The 17,163-nt window shown below is 46.2% G+C and overlaps 2 protein-coding genes across 2 annotated transcripts in view; both read right to left on the bottom strand.

Annotated features, from left to right (window-relative positions):
* The window catches only part of ETV5 (ETS variant transcription factor 5), a 40,826-nt gene extending 40,099 nt beyond the window's left edge, over nucleotides 1-727 (bottom strand). The window contains exon 1 of the mRNA XM_081006696.1: nucleotides 622-727. The gene's annotated coding sequence lies outside the window, so the exon portion shown is untranslated. The remainder of the gene's footprint in view (nucleotides 1-621) is intronic.
* Nucleotides 728-7,336: 6,609 nt separating this feature from the next.
* The window catches only part of DGKG (diacylglycerol kinase gamma), a 120,255-nt gene continuing 110,428 nt past the window's right edge, over nucleotides 7,337-17,163 (bottom strand). The window contains 2 exon segments of the mRNA XM_081006673.1: nucleotides 7,337-17,050; nucleotides 17,053-17,095. Of these exon segments, the coding sequence (XP_080862799.1) occupies nucleotides 16,827-17,050; nucleotides 17,053-17,095 (267 nt within the window). The 3' untranslated portion in view covers nucleotides 7,337-16,826.

Raw genomic sequence — 17,163 nt, 5'->3', positions numbered from 1 at the left:
GAGTGTAACGAGATCCCCGGCGTAGGGCCCCATTCACAAAAACAAGGCACGCACTTCCCAGCTCGCTCCATTCACGAAACGCCTTCAGAGGCGCCCCCACCCCTACAGCCCTGTGCAGAACGCCGCGAGGAGACGCAGCCCCCGCCCCCGCACTCAAGGCTTCATTCACACAAAACCAGCTCCATTCATAAAATCGCCCACATTCACAAAAAAACACATCACCACCACCAGCAACCACCTCCCGACCCAGCCAGTGCCTGCTGCAGCCTGTGGCGGCGCGGCTGTGCAGCCTTCCTTTGGAAAGGCTACGCCGTAGCTTCTCCTCCCGGCACTCTGTTGCAGCCCCCAGAGCTGCCCCCTCCCGCACCTGAGATCCAGCCCCATTGCTTACCCCAGGCTCCAGCAGACCAAATCACTGCCTCCATCTCAGCCACGGCATCCCAAGCTTATCCAAACACCCCCCCCGCATTACTTTGCACCCCCGAACACCTGCGCCCCCGCCAGCCTCCTTCTCAGGCCGCCCAGCCGATCCCACAACTCCCAGCACCCCACCGCTCAGGACCCCCGGCCCCGATCCCGACCCCAGTCCCCGGAGGCTGCGTCGCCTTCGCCCCTCCTCACCTGGCCATAGAACTAGCGCGCTGCCGCTGTGCAGTCGCTAGAAGCCCTGGTTCTTCCTCGGGCTGCTGCCGGAGCCCCCGAGCGGCCTCCAGAGCCCGCCCCGCCCCGTCCCCATTGGCCCACGGCCCCGCCAGAGGTTGTCAGTCTCAGCTTGTTTACCCTACCACGCACCCAATGGCGCTCGGATGTTGCAACGCCTCCCGGTCCTGAATGGCTGCGGCGGCCCAGCCAGTGCGTTCTAAGCCCGCCTCCTCGCAACTATGAACTGCCTAATATTTTTTTCCTCCAGGGAAATATAGCCAATCAAGGCGGCCTTGATTTACATACTTTTTTCGAGGAGCGTTTTCATTCATAAAAAAAGGAAAAGAAAGAATGGTCGCGTTCCGAGGGCGAGGCAGAGGCGCAGGGAGGGATTTAAAGGGAACGCGCAGCTCGGCGGCAGAGAGTCTGTTTTTGCCAGCTCCGTTACGAAGTGAACGCTCCTTGGCTGCCCACAGTCCCGTGCCGCCGCCGCCTTCTTTTTCGCCTCGTGGCCGCACGCAGGACCATCTCACGACAACCGGCCAGCTCGGCGGCGGCCGGAGTAAGAAATAATCGCCATAGCAGGTCGCCCTGGGTCTTGGCACCTGAACTTCATTCTTATTACCACCCCCACCAGAAATCAGGGCCATCGTGAGGAAAACACCGTGCCCCCAGCACTGCCCTGCTCATTCAGCTGCAAGGGAGAAATGGCAGGAACAAAATCTTCTGGCCTTTCGTCTGGGGCATTAATCCAACGACCGCATTTTTCGTTACAAACAGTGCAAAGCCTGTTATACAGGGAACAGCAAACTTTTTCAGCAGGGGGCCGGTCCACTGTCCCTTGTGGGGGGCCAGATAATATTTTGAAAAAAATAATGAATTCCAATGCCCCACAAATAAGCCAGAGAGATGCATTTTAAATAAAAGGACACATGCTACTCATGTAAAAACATGCTGATTCCTGGAACGTCCATGGGCCGGATTTAGAAGGCGATTGGGCCGGATCTGGCCTCCAGGCCTTAGTTGCCTACCCATGCTGTTAACATTTCTGCCCATGCGCGCATAGGCTTAGTCCGTTGAGTCGCTGGACAGATACATGCTCCGGTCGCGCCAGTTATGCTTAACTCAAAAGAGAAGTGCGATAGGATTGGGCTGCAGAAACTGCTGTGAGTCCTTCCTGGGACTTCTGGAATAGCCTCAAGGCTGCAATGCATTGTGTACACACTTAACCTGGCATGAAGTGGGGTCTTCCCTATGAGTAAAGAGGCATAGAGTTGCATTGTAACTACAGTGCCCTGTACCTGTTTACTTGCTTGAAAGCTGCCTTAACCAAGTCAGACCACTGGCCCTCCTAGCTCAGGACTGTCTACATTGACTGGCATTTCGGGACTCCTTTGGGTCTTGGGAGACATGGGCGTAGCCATGATTTGGGGGGGGGGCAGAACATCATATTTTTATTGATTTTGATGGATTTAGGGGGGGACAGCTGCCTGCCCCCTTGGCTATGCCCATACTTGGAGATGCCAGGGATTAAACTACTAGACCCCTATGTGCAAAGCAGCTTCTCTACTGCTGCTCTAAGTGTGCTTTTGGGCTGCACCCATTCGGAGACACTATTCTTACTTACAGGTCGAGAAAACAAGAAGCACCCTGCAGGATCCGATGAAGGACTCGTCTAGTCCAGCATCCTGTTCCCCACAATAGCCAAAAAGATGGCTAAAGGTTGCCCATGAAGGCAGCGCTTCTAATCTTGGAGGTAGCATATATATCTAGCACAACTAGTCAGCAAGTCAATGGGTCCCCCAGACTGCCTGAATTTCAGTTTGCTCATGTGAGATCTTCTAGGGCCCTAAACTCAGTTCTGAAGTGGGGAGGGAGCCACTGGTGGAGGAAGAGGGGAGCGGAGGAAGCGCACCGCCCCTGGCAGCACGATCTTGGTGGGGTGCCATCATGGCTGCCCCCCTGCCCGTGCTGGGCGTCACGCCCCTGCGGGTGGTGCGCCACGCCCCCAGGCATGCCAGCCATGTCCCCGCCTGCTCTCCGCCACCGAAGAGAGCCACTTTCCCCAGTGACACTGGGAGGGTGAGTCTAAGACATTGGCACAGAACATCTCAGAATGGACGCCCATTATGCCTGGAAGTGAACAGGAGGTTTGTTGGGCAATGCAGGTAGCCTTAAAAGGGAGATATGGGATAGGGTGCACATGGCAGCGGCAGACAAGTAAGCAAAGAAACAGTGTGAGGGAAAAGGGAAGTCGAGGTGGCATGGGCCTGAAGTTCATACAGAAGTAGAGGCAGCGACAGCAGATGCAGACTGTGGCATGGGAAAGAGGAAAGAGGGCTTGCAAGAGTTGCTCTGAGTAAGAAGAGGCAGAAAAGTGGGACAAAGCCAGCAGGAAAAAGAGAAGTCAAACTTGGTCTGGGCTTCACCAGCTGACCCACGCCATTTCACTTCCACACATTTCCCCACTATCTCACTGATTCAGCCTTTGCCATCGTGATGCCCTGCAGATGGGCAGGGGCTGATGGGACTGGGGCTGATGGGAGTTGTAGTCCAAAACATCTGCAGGGCACTGCATTGGCAAAGGCTGCTCTGGTGGCTTATAAAAACACTACCAATTCACAACCCGTTGAGTTGTTCTGATCTTTACATGCTCCTATGAATTGTTCAACTGATAGCAATGTAATTAAACTTGTGGGAACACTTGGGTCCGGGCCAGTGAATGCTTCCAAGTCATGCTTTGGCGTCAGTTGCTGTTTCAGACAGACAGGCGGGTTGCACGAGGAAGCAGAGCAGCTTGTTGCGAGGTTTCACCTTCTCCTTGCCGAGAGTTACTTTATCTTTTTCCTAGTGAGGATTATCTTTAATTCACGTCTTTTAATGTCTTTCTCTAAGAGCAAACACACACACATATATATACATACACCTATTATATATGGTCAGGAATGAAAGCATAAGGCAAGTTGAGCTTGCTAGTCTAGGGGCATGATGGTCACTTACGGTTCAAGAGGTCCTGGGTTCAGTTCCTAGGCAAGCTCTACTGTAATTGCTGGGCTACTTAGAGACTTTGTGTAGGAATAAGTACAGATGCTAGGAGAGGATATATTTATTAGATATTATCATTCTTTCCTCACATTTGTGAAGGAGTATATCACTTAAAAGAAAGTTTAGATAGGCTAGTTTTAGCTTTTTAATTTAAGTAATACAGGATGCTTTAAGGCAGATTGGATTCTCCTGGTATTTTCTCCCTCTTTAAATCCCACAATCCTGTAAAAGGTAAAAAGGTAAAAAGAACATTTACTCATTCAGAATACTGGTATATATATCCACTGGAAGAGGGGGGCAGGGGCAGCGCACCGCCTCCGGCACCACGACCCCGGTGGGGTGCCATCACGGCTGCCCCCCCCCCGCTGGGTGCCATGCCCCCAGGACGTGTGCCAGCCACACCCCCGCCTGCTCTCCGCCCCCAGTACCAGAGCATGAAGCTCCACCACTGTATATATCTGCTATGCCCTCCCCGGGTCAGGGCACAGTTGGAGCATCTCACAGCGTTCTCTCTAGCAAACTTACAGGAAAACTCTGTGAGCTTCAGCCTATCTAGCAAATGTGCATTGTTGGTTTGACTGCATTGTAGATATCCCACATTTTGGTGGGGTGACAGGGGAGTTTTGTATGCTGATAGCAACAGAGCCCTGGCATCTTTTGGAAGGAACCATGGAAAGCCAGATGTCATTAGACTCCAGTTCTCAATCCCCCTGACCATTAGCCATGCTGATGGGAGTTGGAGTCCCTCGGCATATTTAGGGCATTGCATTGGCTACTTGTACTTTATGCTGTCTGTAGGCACCATGGCAAAATTGGAGAACTAACATAGAATCACATGAGAGGTATTCATTCATTCATTCATTCATTCATTGTACTTATATACCGCTTGTTTGCCAAGGCAGTTTGCAGTTTAAAAATATAAAAACAAACAAATGGCTCAACATACAGGACTGTGTTATCTCACACTGATTTCAGAAGCCAATGACAAACTCCCTGGCCTGTACTTCTTCTTGTCGGCCTTCTCTCAAGGCACACAAGTCTTTCTTAAGTAGCCCCAGGATATAATTGAAGAAAAAAATAATTTGGTCTGTGTTTTAAGTGAACCGATATCTCTGGGATTAACACACAGATCAGAATGTGATTATCTTTCTGATTTTGCACTTCTCCAAATTTTGTGATATGTTCAGGAGACTTGCCAAAAATGCACATCACAGCATATGCTTTCCGTAAACAAATGTACAGGAATGGGACAGAACAGATTTATGAATAATCAAATGCAAAAATGATGCAGATCAAACAGAGATGGATTTGTCCATCCCTGTGTCAGGAAGCCCCAATCTTTCTCTGAGGCCACCTTCAGGAAGTGATGGTTATGAACTCCCTGGCCTGGGCTTCTTCTTTTCTGCCTTCCTTTCAGGACTTTCTTAAGTAACTCTTGGGAAGATTTATTGTGGCTTAAATGGGCAGTATTCTTTGCAAGGTGTTGTTATGGGTGTGTGAATATGTAGGAACAATATCCACCTCCATAACTCCAGATCCACATTATATACATTTGAAACATATTCAATGCACATTTAAAGCATATGACTCCCTCCAAAAAACCCTGGGAACTATAGTCTCCCCCTAACAAAGCTACTATTTCCAGCACCATTAACAAACTACAGTCCCCAGAATTCAGGGGGAGGGGGGGAGTCATGTGTATTGAACACATGTAGGTCTGTTAATACATTCATGGGCCATGCATGCAACTGACCTCTGGGCCTCCTTAGCACATGTGCATATGCTATGGCAGCTCACAGTGACAGCTTGAACGGTTCCAATGGGTTTGGGGGTTTTTTGTGGGGGGGAAGCTTTGGACCCATCTGTTCTGGCAAGTGGCCAGGAGGATATAATTCAGGCTGGGCCTCTAAAATTATGTCCAGTCTGTGCAATTTTTAGGGTATAAAATTATTTCTAAGGTTAAGTGGTGGACCCATGGAATGATGGTTCTGCAGCCTCGACAAAGCCTGTTTTATTAGCTGGTTTGATGGAAGAAACTGTTTGAAGTCATCCTTTGCCTTCTACATTATACTTTTCCACTGAAGCTCTGCTGGAGAGAGGGTAGAATAAATTTGACTAAATATAACCCATTCTAAAAAAAAAAAAAAACCCCAACAACCATAGGCTCTAAATTTAACACAATACCTTTCACATGGAGTTTTTTCTTTGGTTTTGGAGACACGTGAGCTTGCCTGCTGCTGCCTTTTATTTTTGTTCTCCTGGGGTGGAGGGTGACGGGGAGGGGAAAGAAACTGATTATTTTTAAACCAGGAGCTTTGATTTATACCGGCTACAATGACATAAATCAGTCTTTTTTATTTTAAAATTAAATGTTCCTTTTAAAAAAATGAATGGAAATGTTCCGTCACTGCTACAACTGGGCTTGCTTTTCTCTTGGACTTCCAAAACACGAAGAGGATGAAATGATTGGAAGTCCCCTGCTTCTACAGCATCCCAACAATTGTTTCATGACTTTGTCATAGCTGGAGATGGGCCAGGTACGTGTAGAAGACATGGGAGCTCAAGGGCAAAATGCTTCCTATCCAGAATTTGTTATTTACGGGACACATGACAGTCCAATGCCCTTCACCCAGTTTCAAGGAAGGCAGGTGATCTAAAGTCTCCCTTAGCTGTCAGGGCTAGAAGCAAGAGCTCACAGCTCTGTTCAGGTTGGCATATCCAGGGGAAGCCAATGCAGCACCCTCCAGATGTTTTTGGATTCCCCATCAGCCACCATGGCCAATGGTGAGGAATGATAAGTGGGCAATACATAGTTAGATAGACCAGTGGTCTGACTATGTTCCAATAAACTGTGAATGAATGACCTGGTAGATCCAACATGTGGTCTTCAAGAACATACCAGCTAAAAGTGAAGGAACTCCCAAACCTTGGTTAGAGTGTATTTTGCCAATTGCCTGCGAGAGGAGCCTCAGGTTTCATTTTGGTTTGGACTGACGTTGCTGTTGACTGCAGCTGGTATTATGGGCTTGATTGTGGCAATGGGTTGTTATGCTGAGCGCTTTCCCAAGGCAGACAATGTAATGATAGCCTGGAGCCAAGGACTCTGCTGTGGCTGGGTTGTATTACAATTACACCAATAAAGCGGTGCATGTGTGCAACACCAACACCAGAAGACAGAGAGACTGAGGTTGCCATTGGTCCCCTAATGACTTGTAACCAATGGCAACTTGAATGATGGGCAACTGTAAATGTGGTTGAGCAGGTCAAGTGTCATTTTTGTTCTTTTTCTTGCATGGAGAACAATGGGATCACCACCATCCTACTCTGTGCCTATGACTGGGGTTCTCCTCTGTTTTGTCATCACCGTTTGTTTCGATGCTGTTGTTTTCCGGCACCTGGGCTAGCTATGGCCTGTTTTGCAGAAGGTGCCCTTGCTTTTTTAGGTCCTCCTTTCTACTCATTGCAGTTGTGTTGCCCTTGAACACTGAACAATCAGAAAGATTCTTGGAGAACTACTGCAATCCAGACACAGGGGGCTTATTTTCAGGCACACGAGACAGCAGCACTGTCGTGCTATTGTGCCTGGAAAAGTGCAGTCGATGATACCCCAGCTGGTGCTCTCAATCAAAAGTCGCCCCAGAAGTAGCCATTACTTCATTGTCATTTTATTTGATGTAAAACCACATCGGTTAGGATTTACATATAAACATGAGCTACATTACGAATTCACACAATTCCATGCAGGGAACTACATCGAGATCCATGGGAAAGGAGGAAGAGCAGTCCATGCTCAGGAGGATATACAGTACATTTCATGGTGAGGAACAGGATTAACTCTAGCTGCCTGTATTCACACAATACACTAGGAGGGAGGTGTGCATTGATTACAGCCTAAATGGAGAGATGCCCATTTTGCCCCATTACGTACCTGGTCCTCTCTCTGGCTGCACTGAGAGTCCCCGAAGATTGGTTAGTGAGATGCTAGTGAAGTGCAGTTTAGTCTGGTAGCTTCTGCAACAGAGGCAAACGTTGTGCATACCAAGTTTTCAATCGGGAGTTTTGCTTGTGGTTTGGTGTCATCATACGCTGAATTTATATCGCGGGACTGCTGTGTTGTTTCCTCAGAAGGTTTATGAGCATGAACCGAACTGGGACAGAGCAACTTCATCCACCAGATAGCAAGAGTGACAGGAGCAAGGATGGTCGTGTCATTGAGGGATGGGCTGTAGCTCAATGGTAGAGCCCATGCTTTGCATGCAGAATGTCCCAGGTTCGATCCCCAGTGTCTCCAGGCAGGGTTGGGAAACCCTGAAGGGCTGCTGCCTGCCAGTGCAGGCAGTACTCAGGTGGATGAAACAATGGTCTGACTTGATAAAAGCAGTTTCCTGCATTCCTCGTCAGCATGGATTTCAACAGTAAGGCCACGATTCCCGAATAAAAGCATTGTAGGTGGCGGGTGCTTAGCAGTGGGATGGACCCCTAGGAATTAAGCAATCCCATGAATGACACTAACAGCACTCCACCAAAAAGAAAACCCCACCAAAAACCAGAGGAACTGCTTCCGTACTTTATATATGTTGGATTGTTTCAGGCATGCACACATATAATTCAGTTTCTCAGAACTGGATTACCCAACACCTGGTGACTCAGCTGAACGTGTGAATTGTCTCCACCTGGAAATGTTGCATTTGAGGTGGAACTGGATGGTGCAAATGTTCTCGCTGCAGGGATTAATTGGTAAAGGCTCATTTTTCATTCATATATGCAAATATTGGTTTCCTCAACGGTCATTATGTGATGAATGTGGATTGTGAGACGGCTTCTAGCACCGCCATATGAATGGACTGCATTTCTTTGGAGTGGAATTGTTTTAACTGGGCAGCGATTCCTTAGGCGCCAAAGTGGTGCATTGAGCCATTTCGTACAGTGGTGGAGGTGGCACTGTTTAGCATTCTTGCCCAGCTGGTCTAAGGGTCACATTGCTGGTATTTTGCAAGAGGATGACCAGGCCTAAGGAAGCAGCCCACTAAACTGACAAGAGATCGGAAGCTCTGGCACAGTCCTTCACGACATGGAGAAGCAGAGAACAGCAAATAATTTGACTCAAAGTTTCATCCTGGATGGCTTTTCAGCAAGCTACATTCCCCCAGAATCTATCTTCTAGGCAATATCCCAAAATACACTTCAGAGCACTGAGGGGCAGAAAGATCAGGGATGGGAGAGGAAACTATGGTAGATGTGCAGACTGAGAATGGGAGGAGAAAAAAAGTTGAATGTGCAGAGTGACAGAAAGAGAAATAAGCAAGAAACAGACACGGTGCAGATACTGGAGTATCACAAGGTTCCTTACTGAAACTGCCTTTACTTTATGCAAAAGGTTCCAGCTGCAGACCCCAGATTCCTTGGCCAAAGTTCTACACTGATGTAAATGCAGGAGAGTAAACAGCACCTTACCCCAGTTAGCAGAGAGTTTGGCCTGCTTTTCTGCAAAGCGCTAAGTCCACAAATTGGCTGCCGCACAAAATAAAGCAAGCTGCTAATGTCACTGGAGAAGCCAGCACAGCAACACCCCCCCCCCAATGGCCCTAGAGGAGCTCTCTGTGAATTGGGCACTGGCTGTATGCAGAAGGCATTTGCGACATTCACAAATAAACGCTGCTTTGTCTGGCTGTCAGCCTGTATACTCTGCCTGGGCTGGAGATCAAGCTGGGCTAATGAGTCATCACCTGGAATAAAAACCCCACAGCTGGAATTCACATCAGTTGCTCTCTTGACAATGCAAAAGCCAAACTGGGCTCCTGCTGCTTCTGCCTCGGCTCCCTCAGGCCTGCAGAGTGAACAGGACAGGTTGTTGCCTCCTGCAGGAGAGGGGCAGAAGTCTAATGGGCGCACTGCTTTGCAGCATAGAGATGCAGTGATGGAAACCACTCGACCAGACCCATTTCTGCCTAAAAGGCATAACCTTGCCCTGAAAAAGAGATTGCAGTTCAGGAACCAACCACAGTAAGCATACAGCCACACAAGGAGCAGGGCTGTTGTACAAAGAGTTGCCATTCTGATACGAGCCAGAATTTCCAACGATTAACAGTTCTAGTAAATGGAGAAAGAATGAAATGGAAAAGGAAGAAAAAACCCTGTCCCAAGCTCTCTCACGCTAATGAGCTCATAAATGATGATTCCATATACTAAATTTGCCTTTGTGAGGCAAAAAATAAGTGAAAGACCAGCTTATGAATGTGGCACGTGCCTGCTTAGGGGTCTTGCTGAACCGCAAGTCCCTTCACCCCTGGCCATGGCCATGCTGGCTGGAGCTGACAGCAGCTGGACTCCAAGGGCTAGTGGGTCACACATTCCCCATATCTGACTTAGATCTAAGCACAGGGAAAAGAAAATCAAATGGTTCTATATGAGGCAGGTGGGGCTGCCAGATTGGGAGTGTGGGATATTCAACCCCCTTTCAACTTCCAAGTGCTGCAGGAGGAGGTAAGCCAGCTATGGCTCCTCCTGCCTGTTCCCTCCTAGCTCTTTCATCCACCCTCTCCCCTGCTTCCTGTAATTGATCAGAGCGCCAGGTATGCCTCACAGAAAGAAGGGGAGGAGCAGATGAGAGAGTTGGCAAGAGAACAGGCAGGATGTCTCTTGCCACGCTGGGAGATTTAAAGGCATATTTTATTTATTTCAAAGCATTTCTATATAACCCTTCTTCAAAACGGAGTCCACAGTGGTATACAACAGATAACGAATTAATTAATATCTAATGCGATACAGTAAAACACCAACGATAGCAGCCATAGAAAATGACAGCAGTTAAATAATGCAAAACACATTACATGCCTGGGTAAATAAAAAGCATAGAATTGTAGAATTCAAAGGGCCCTCGAGGATCATCTAGTCCAGTGTTTCCCAAACTTGGGTCAACAGCTGTTTTTGGACTACAACTCCCGTCATCCCTAGCTAGCAATTCCTAGGTCAGGAATGATGGGAATTGTAGTCAGAAAAACAGCTGGGGACCCAAGGTTGGGAAACAATGATCTAGTCCAACCCCCTGCAATGCGGGAATCTCAACCAAAGCATCAGTGACAGGTGACAACCCAACCTCTGCTTAAATACCTCCAATGAAGGAAACCTTCCAAGGGATTATTTTAGGCTGCAATCCTCACCATGTTTACTCAGAACAGAAATAAGTCCCTCATTGGATTCAGTGAGGCTTACTACCATGTAAGTGGGGTTAGGGCTGTAGCCTTAACCTAGTACCAGAAGGATTGTAAAGTAGGCACCAGGTATACCTCTTTAGGGAAGGCATTCAAAAACTGGGGTGTCACCATGGAGCAAGTCCTTTGAGGTTTGCAGGGTGCACACTGGAAGCTGTGGGTCCCCAGGCTTGTCTTATCTTTCATCTTCAGCTTCTTTTCTATAAAAAAGATGAGCAGCAACCTGTTTCTTGGGGCTGCAGAGGGGATGAGTGGACACTGCAGAATGTTTTGCTCACCAACATTGCTCTATCCCAGGGGTAAGCAACCTAAGGCCTACGGGCCAGATGTGGCCCAATCGCCTTCTCAATCTGGCCCGCAGATGGTCCGGGAATCAGCATGTTTTTACATGAGTGGAATGTGTGCTTTTATTTAAAATGCATCTCTGGGTTATTTGTGGGGCATAGGAATTTGTTCATATTTCCCCCAAAAATATAGTCAGGCCCACCACATGGTCTGAGGGACGGTGGACCGGCTCATGGCTGTAAAATGTTGCTGACCCCTGCTCTATCCACTAATACGCTTTTGGGGGGGGTGACAGAAAATGACACTATCGCTGATTGTTCTGATTACCAAAGCCTAGCTGCTATCCCACATAAATATACTGCTGCAAGGTTTTGCTAGTTCATGTTTTGTTCATTTGTGCAAATGTCTGTAGCTTACTGCTTACTGTTGAGATGCCTCTAGAGCTGTGTACTAATAAAAGAGCAAGTTAAAGCATTCAATTTGCCAAGTTATACTTGGCACTGGGTGGAAGGCAAGGATTATTTTAAATTATGGGATTCTTGAGTGTGGCCAGATCATTTGGGTTTTAAAGCTGCTCTGATGCTCTGCAACCACTTCTGCTGTTTAAGTATCTCTCCTTCATTCAATGTCTGCCCTCTGGCTATTTTTCTCTCCCTGTACGGGAGGGTGGATTTTTGGAGGGCAAACAATGCATTGTTTCTTAACCTCTTTTTATAAGCCGTCTCAGCAAACTTTCTCTAACCCTATAGGAATTGGACAATATTATTATTTTTTAGCCATCTAAATCTTTTTCTTGGCTTGCCTACTGTCCCAGAGCAGCCTGATCATAAATGTTCATTTTCACATTAAGTGCACCAGATTTAGGATTGGGTTGTCATCTGCATCCTGTGTATGTTTAGGTGGGAGTAAGTCTCATTGATTCCAGTAGGACTTAACTTCCAAGTAAACATCAGGCAGCGTGTCATTTCATGCCTCTTGTTGGCTGTTCTCCAGAATGTTTCCAGTGATATCCAGGATATCCTTTTTAAATTTATTTGTATTAGGGTATCAAATAAGAGGTGATGTCTAGCCTGGCTGGTGCATTGTGGTTTTTAGATTATGTTATTATTATTTTTGTTACTGAATGAGAAACACTAAAAATGCTACTTTGATTTTGGCTGCCCTGATTAATATTCAATGAAACGGTCAACAGTGGCTTAGTGTGAATGTGCAAGTTGCCAGAGAGGAGACGGTGGTGCCTTTGTAACTCCTCCTTCTGTACTGCCATGAGCTTAGCTATGGTTTGGCTTAGTTTCATCCAATCCCAGGTTTGTGGTTGGTGTCACTCCAGACTAAACATGAGGGGCAACTGAATGTTGTTCTTGTGTTTACAGTTTGTGGTTTGTCTGGAGGAGACAAGCCATGAGCCTGGGATTCAAAGGACAGTCTCAGCCAAACTATGGCTTAGCTCAGCAGCAGGAGGATCATGAGTGGAGCTGCTGTGATCTCCTCACCAGGAGCCCTCATGCTTCTGTGTTCAAGCTAAGCCATGGTTTTGACTCAGGGTTACATTACATGCAACCCAGCTCATTGTTATATTTTCTAAAGGCATCTAAAATTAGATGTATTAGCTTCAGCAAGGTTGCTGTCTTCCCATGCCATTGGAGCTAACTTTGCTATTCCCCCCCTGAAAGTACAGCACCTTCCTACTTCCTTCTTAATCACCAAGCATCTCTGTGATGCTTTGACATTTCAGAAATGTAGCAAAGCCTCAGTCACACCTGACAGCAAAGCACTATTTGGCCCATAATAATTGTGGCAATCAGTCAGTTGTTTAAAGCTGAACAACTGGTAAGTGTTAGTGAGTACTTAGGCATGAAATCTGGCAAATACAATTAGTTATTCTTGTCCCCTGAACCATTCAATTGTAATTTTCTCCAGGACCCTCAGAATCTCATTTTGCTAGTCTGGAAGAGAATCTATTTCCTATTCTTACCTAATCTCCACCAACCTTTGTTAATATCTGATTTAAAGATATGAATTTAGCCCAGCTGCTTTCCTTATGAGAATTTGTTCATTTTTAATATGCCTTTGGTTGCCCATAACTCATTCTGAGCACTTGATTTCTTTTCTGCGCAAATCTCAGCTACTTCTACACTGCCTGTCTGGTTAAAGATTTATTTTTTTAAAACATTTATTTACTGTTTATATAGACTCCTTCCTTCTGTGATTGTTTTCCTGCTCCATTTTAACAATTGAGCCACTGATGGTTTTCCAGAATTATTTCAAATCCAGATACCAGTAATCCTTGTCAGAAGGTGGATTTAGTTATAATTAAACCAGTGCAATTTTATCTGTTGAACAGTCCTATAAAAAACAAGATATTGAGTTCCTCACTAAGCCAGCTTGCTAGTCCTGAATCAAATCACCCACAGCATGTCTACACCAGTTTCATAGTTGTGCTTTATGCCAGTTTAATTGTTATGACTTGCCCCAACAAATGATAAGAATAATAGTTTTTGTTAGGGGCCTGAGAATTCTGCTACTGGTCCTCTTCATAGAATGATAGTTCCCTGAGGAAGGGACTCATCAGCAACCCAGCTTAAATTTGTGGCATAGGCATGTCCTCATATTTCAGAGAGGGAGAAACTAATATTTTCAATGTACTGAATCCTGGCCCATTGCGTTTAGTATTCTCAGTTAGTATCTTACTACCTTTATTGTTAAGAATCTATTTCAGTCTTCCTCCATGTATTTTGGACTATAGCTTAGCATGGACAATGGTCAGGACAATGGCCAGTTACAGTCCAGAGTATCTGGAAGGTACCAGATTGGGGGAGACAGAAATGCCTAGTGCTTAACACTTGCCTCTCCTTTACTTTTGCACCAGATTGATAAAGTGGGCTAAGATCTGGTTGCAACTGCATGGAAATCCCCAAGGGGGACAGAATTTGTGCTGTGTTGTTTTTCTCCTTGGCAACTCAAGAATCCTGAGCTTCTAGTTGCTGGCTTCTGGGTAAATTATTTTCCTTTGTTCTTTGCTGTACAGTCAATTAAACCCAAACCAAGCCAAATATCAATTCAATGGCAGAAGATAATTATATTTGAGAAAAGAGAGAACAAGCTATATTTGCAGCATTGAACCAAAAACCCTGAAAAGCAGAATGCAGAAAAGAGACAATGATATTGTGATGCAAAAACGTTCAGAGACAGGTGAGTTGAGCATGAAGGAAATGGAGCTTTGGGAAGGGAGAAAGGGAGGCAGGTAGGATAATGTAGCTGGCAGCCAATGGGGTATCTTCTGCCCCACAGAAATAAGCAGCGCATGGAGACTTGTTGAGTGTAAATGGTCCCTCTGTGGAAGCAGCTGTCATGCAGCCCTAAAGTAAATAGGGCTTAATCATTCCTGAGACCACAAAGCCAAAATATCCCTCTTTGGGGAGATTCCTCAATTTCCAGCTGTAAGAACAAATCTGCACAGCCACCACAGTTTGTTCTGCCTTTTGCTTCTTGCTCAGATAAATGCTATCATCTGAATGGGTCCCAAATGTAACACTGTGTGGTTCGTGACGGCAAAGCAGTTATCTATGAAAATACAGTCATGTTGTCAAGGTCTCCACCAGATTTCCTAGCTTATTGAGAGTGTTAGGCAGGGTTTGTTCTAGGTGAAGCCAAGTGACTTCATCTAGAAAGAATTACATTAGCTGAGAACACCCTTCCTCATTATTTAAGCAGTAAAATAAATAGGCATAATAGTTGGAATTGTGCCACCAGCTTTTTCCACTTTCAAAGAATAAATCAAAGATTGCATTCCTTTCTTTCAGATATGTAGAGGCGAGCCTTCCACGTGGTCCTGTCAGCCAACAAGGAGAGTCAGTTAACACTTCCTTATTCTTCTGCGGTTAAATGTGAATGAGACATGCTTGCTGACCCTGAGCGGCTTCAAACCAGGGCAAAGAGCCACCCAAACAAAATCCTGCAAGGCTATCTCACACAGAAGAAGGTTACATTAAGAACATCGTCTGGCTCAGACTCTTTTCCTTTGATGATGTAATAAAAACAATCTTTCATAGGCCCATTTGCCAATGACTGGTCTGCTTTGAAGAGGAGTTATGTTACAGGCTATTCAAGCTGTTCGTGGATTCCTCTCTTGAAGAAAAAATAGGAATTGCACCAAGGTGGCATGTGGGCTACTGGTGGATCCAAACCCAACGTGGCTTGGCTGCCAAGTTTTGCTTTTGGACAACTCAAAATTTGACTCACAGTCTATGCAGTTAAAAGAGTTAGAGCATGGAAGAATAGCAGCTAACCTGGGTATTCAATTCATATTGAAACATAGAGCCATTTTAATCTCTCCTCTTTGTGAGTTTTTCAGAGTTCTCTTCTGTGCTGCTCTGTTACAGGAACAAATACATGGTGGTGGGGGGAATATTAGCTCTTTAGGATGACCTCTGTGTATGCTTACATTTCATCATGGGACCAAGCTGGCCTTTAATGACATTCAAATGCCAGCCATGGAGTTGGCTCTTGGTTTTGGGGTTCAATCCTTGCCACATGTTTAGGCCGCTGTAACACATCCAGCACTTGATTTGCAATTTTTGCCACTGGACTAAAGTCAGTCCCATGGCGAGAGTGAGTTCTGGCAGAGCTCTCAATCAGTGCTGCCAGAGAAAACTTAAAAACATGTTCACATCTGTCAGATGTGGTCAGACTGAAGAAAAGAAAAGTGTCCAGAACTGAAAGGAGAACGCAAAAATATTAACAGAGAGAAGCGTGGCCTACATCTAAACTGAAAGGATCCCCAAGTTGGTGAGGTTGTCATCGTCATCATAGACCAAACTGGCTTGTTATTCATACATTTAAAGTACCCTGAGTTTGCTTTCTACTGCCAAAAAAGGCTCCTGCCTCTTTTATTGTCAACTTCACTCTTTCTGGTTTCCTCACTTGGCAATCTCTGCTTTCTGCATTCATAAGCCTCTGAAATGGAACGCCTAACCAGCTTCTGCTTAAAAAAATAAAATAAAATTAGAACCAAGCTAGCAAAAGACACTGCTGTTGTAAGAGTTTGGGGGTGGTGCATAATAATGTGCCCCCCTCCTTTCCCTTCTTACTTCCCCCAGTGTTTCCCCACCCCCCCAAGCTAAGGAAAAAATAAATAAGGAACATTTCTTATCATGTGTAGGATTTGGTGACCCAAGAGGGCAGCACAGCGAGATGCCAAAAGTCTTCTGACATACTTTAAAAATAAATAAATAAGTGAAGCTCGGTTTCTTTGCCAAGTTTGGTGTTTTAACAGCAGCTTCTGGGGTTCTAAAGAGTCCGAATAAATGGAAAAGATCCCACATCCCATCTGCAGGGCTACGTCAGACATGCCGTTTTCCATGTCTGTTTGTTTGCTTTCAGACAGGGCTGTGCAATTCATGGCCGCCTAGAACAGCTCTCCTCAGAACCGTCCCAACTCTCGCCACAGTCCAACCAGAGCAGTTTTGAGAGTTTCTCCTCCTTAGACTGTGGCGCTGCGGAGGAGAAAAATCCCCCTGAACCATCAATGTTAGTGTTATCCCTGCCAGTGATATTTAGAGAATGTGGCTATGTGTGCATGTATATACAAACCCACACCGCTATTTCAGTTCGGCTGCCGAATGCCAACCCTGTTATTTTCCACTAAGAGTTCATAATGCTGCCTCCAGACTGATGTTTCCGAAGCAGATTCAGAAGCCAGGAGATCTGAAGAGATGAAGGTTTCTTTCCATAGGCTTTCCCCCTGTGCGGTCGACTGCCACTGGAATGGAGAACTGCTGCTTCGGAAGATTGTTCTTTTGCTTGGTTGCAGATTAGTCTCGAGTTCGGTTCCTCCTCCTCAGGAAGAAGAAGCTGCTCTTTTGGGGAGGTCCCAGTAACATCGGCACTTGGCTTTTGTGGGTGATTTTAATCTGAACGGAAAGAAATAGCATCGGGATTAGAGCATTGCTGTTTCTGCACAGCCATTATGCCAAGAGCT

This window comes from Podarcis pityusensis (assembly GCF_964106645.2).
Source record: "Podarcis pityusensis genome assembly, chromosome: 5".
NCBI classification, from domain to species: Eukaryota; Metazoa; Chordata; class Lepidosauria; order Squamata; family Lacertidae; genus Podarcis; species Podarcis pityusensis.
This window is presented reverse-complemented; position numbering and strand designations above follow the sequence as displayed.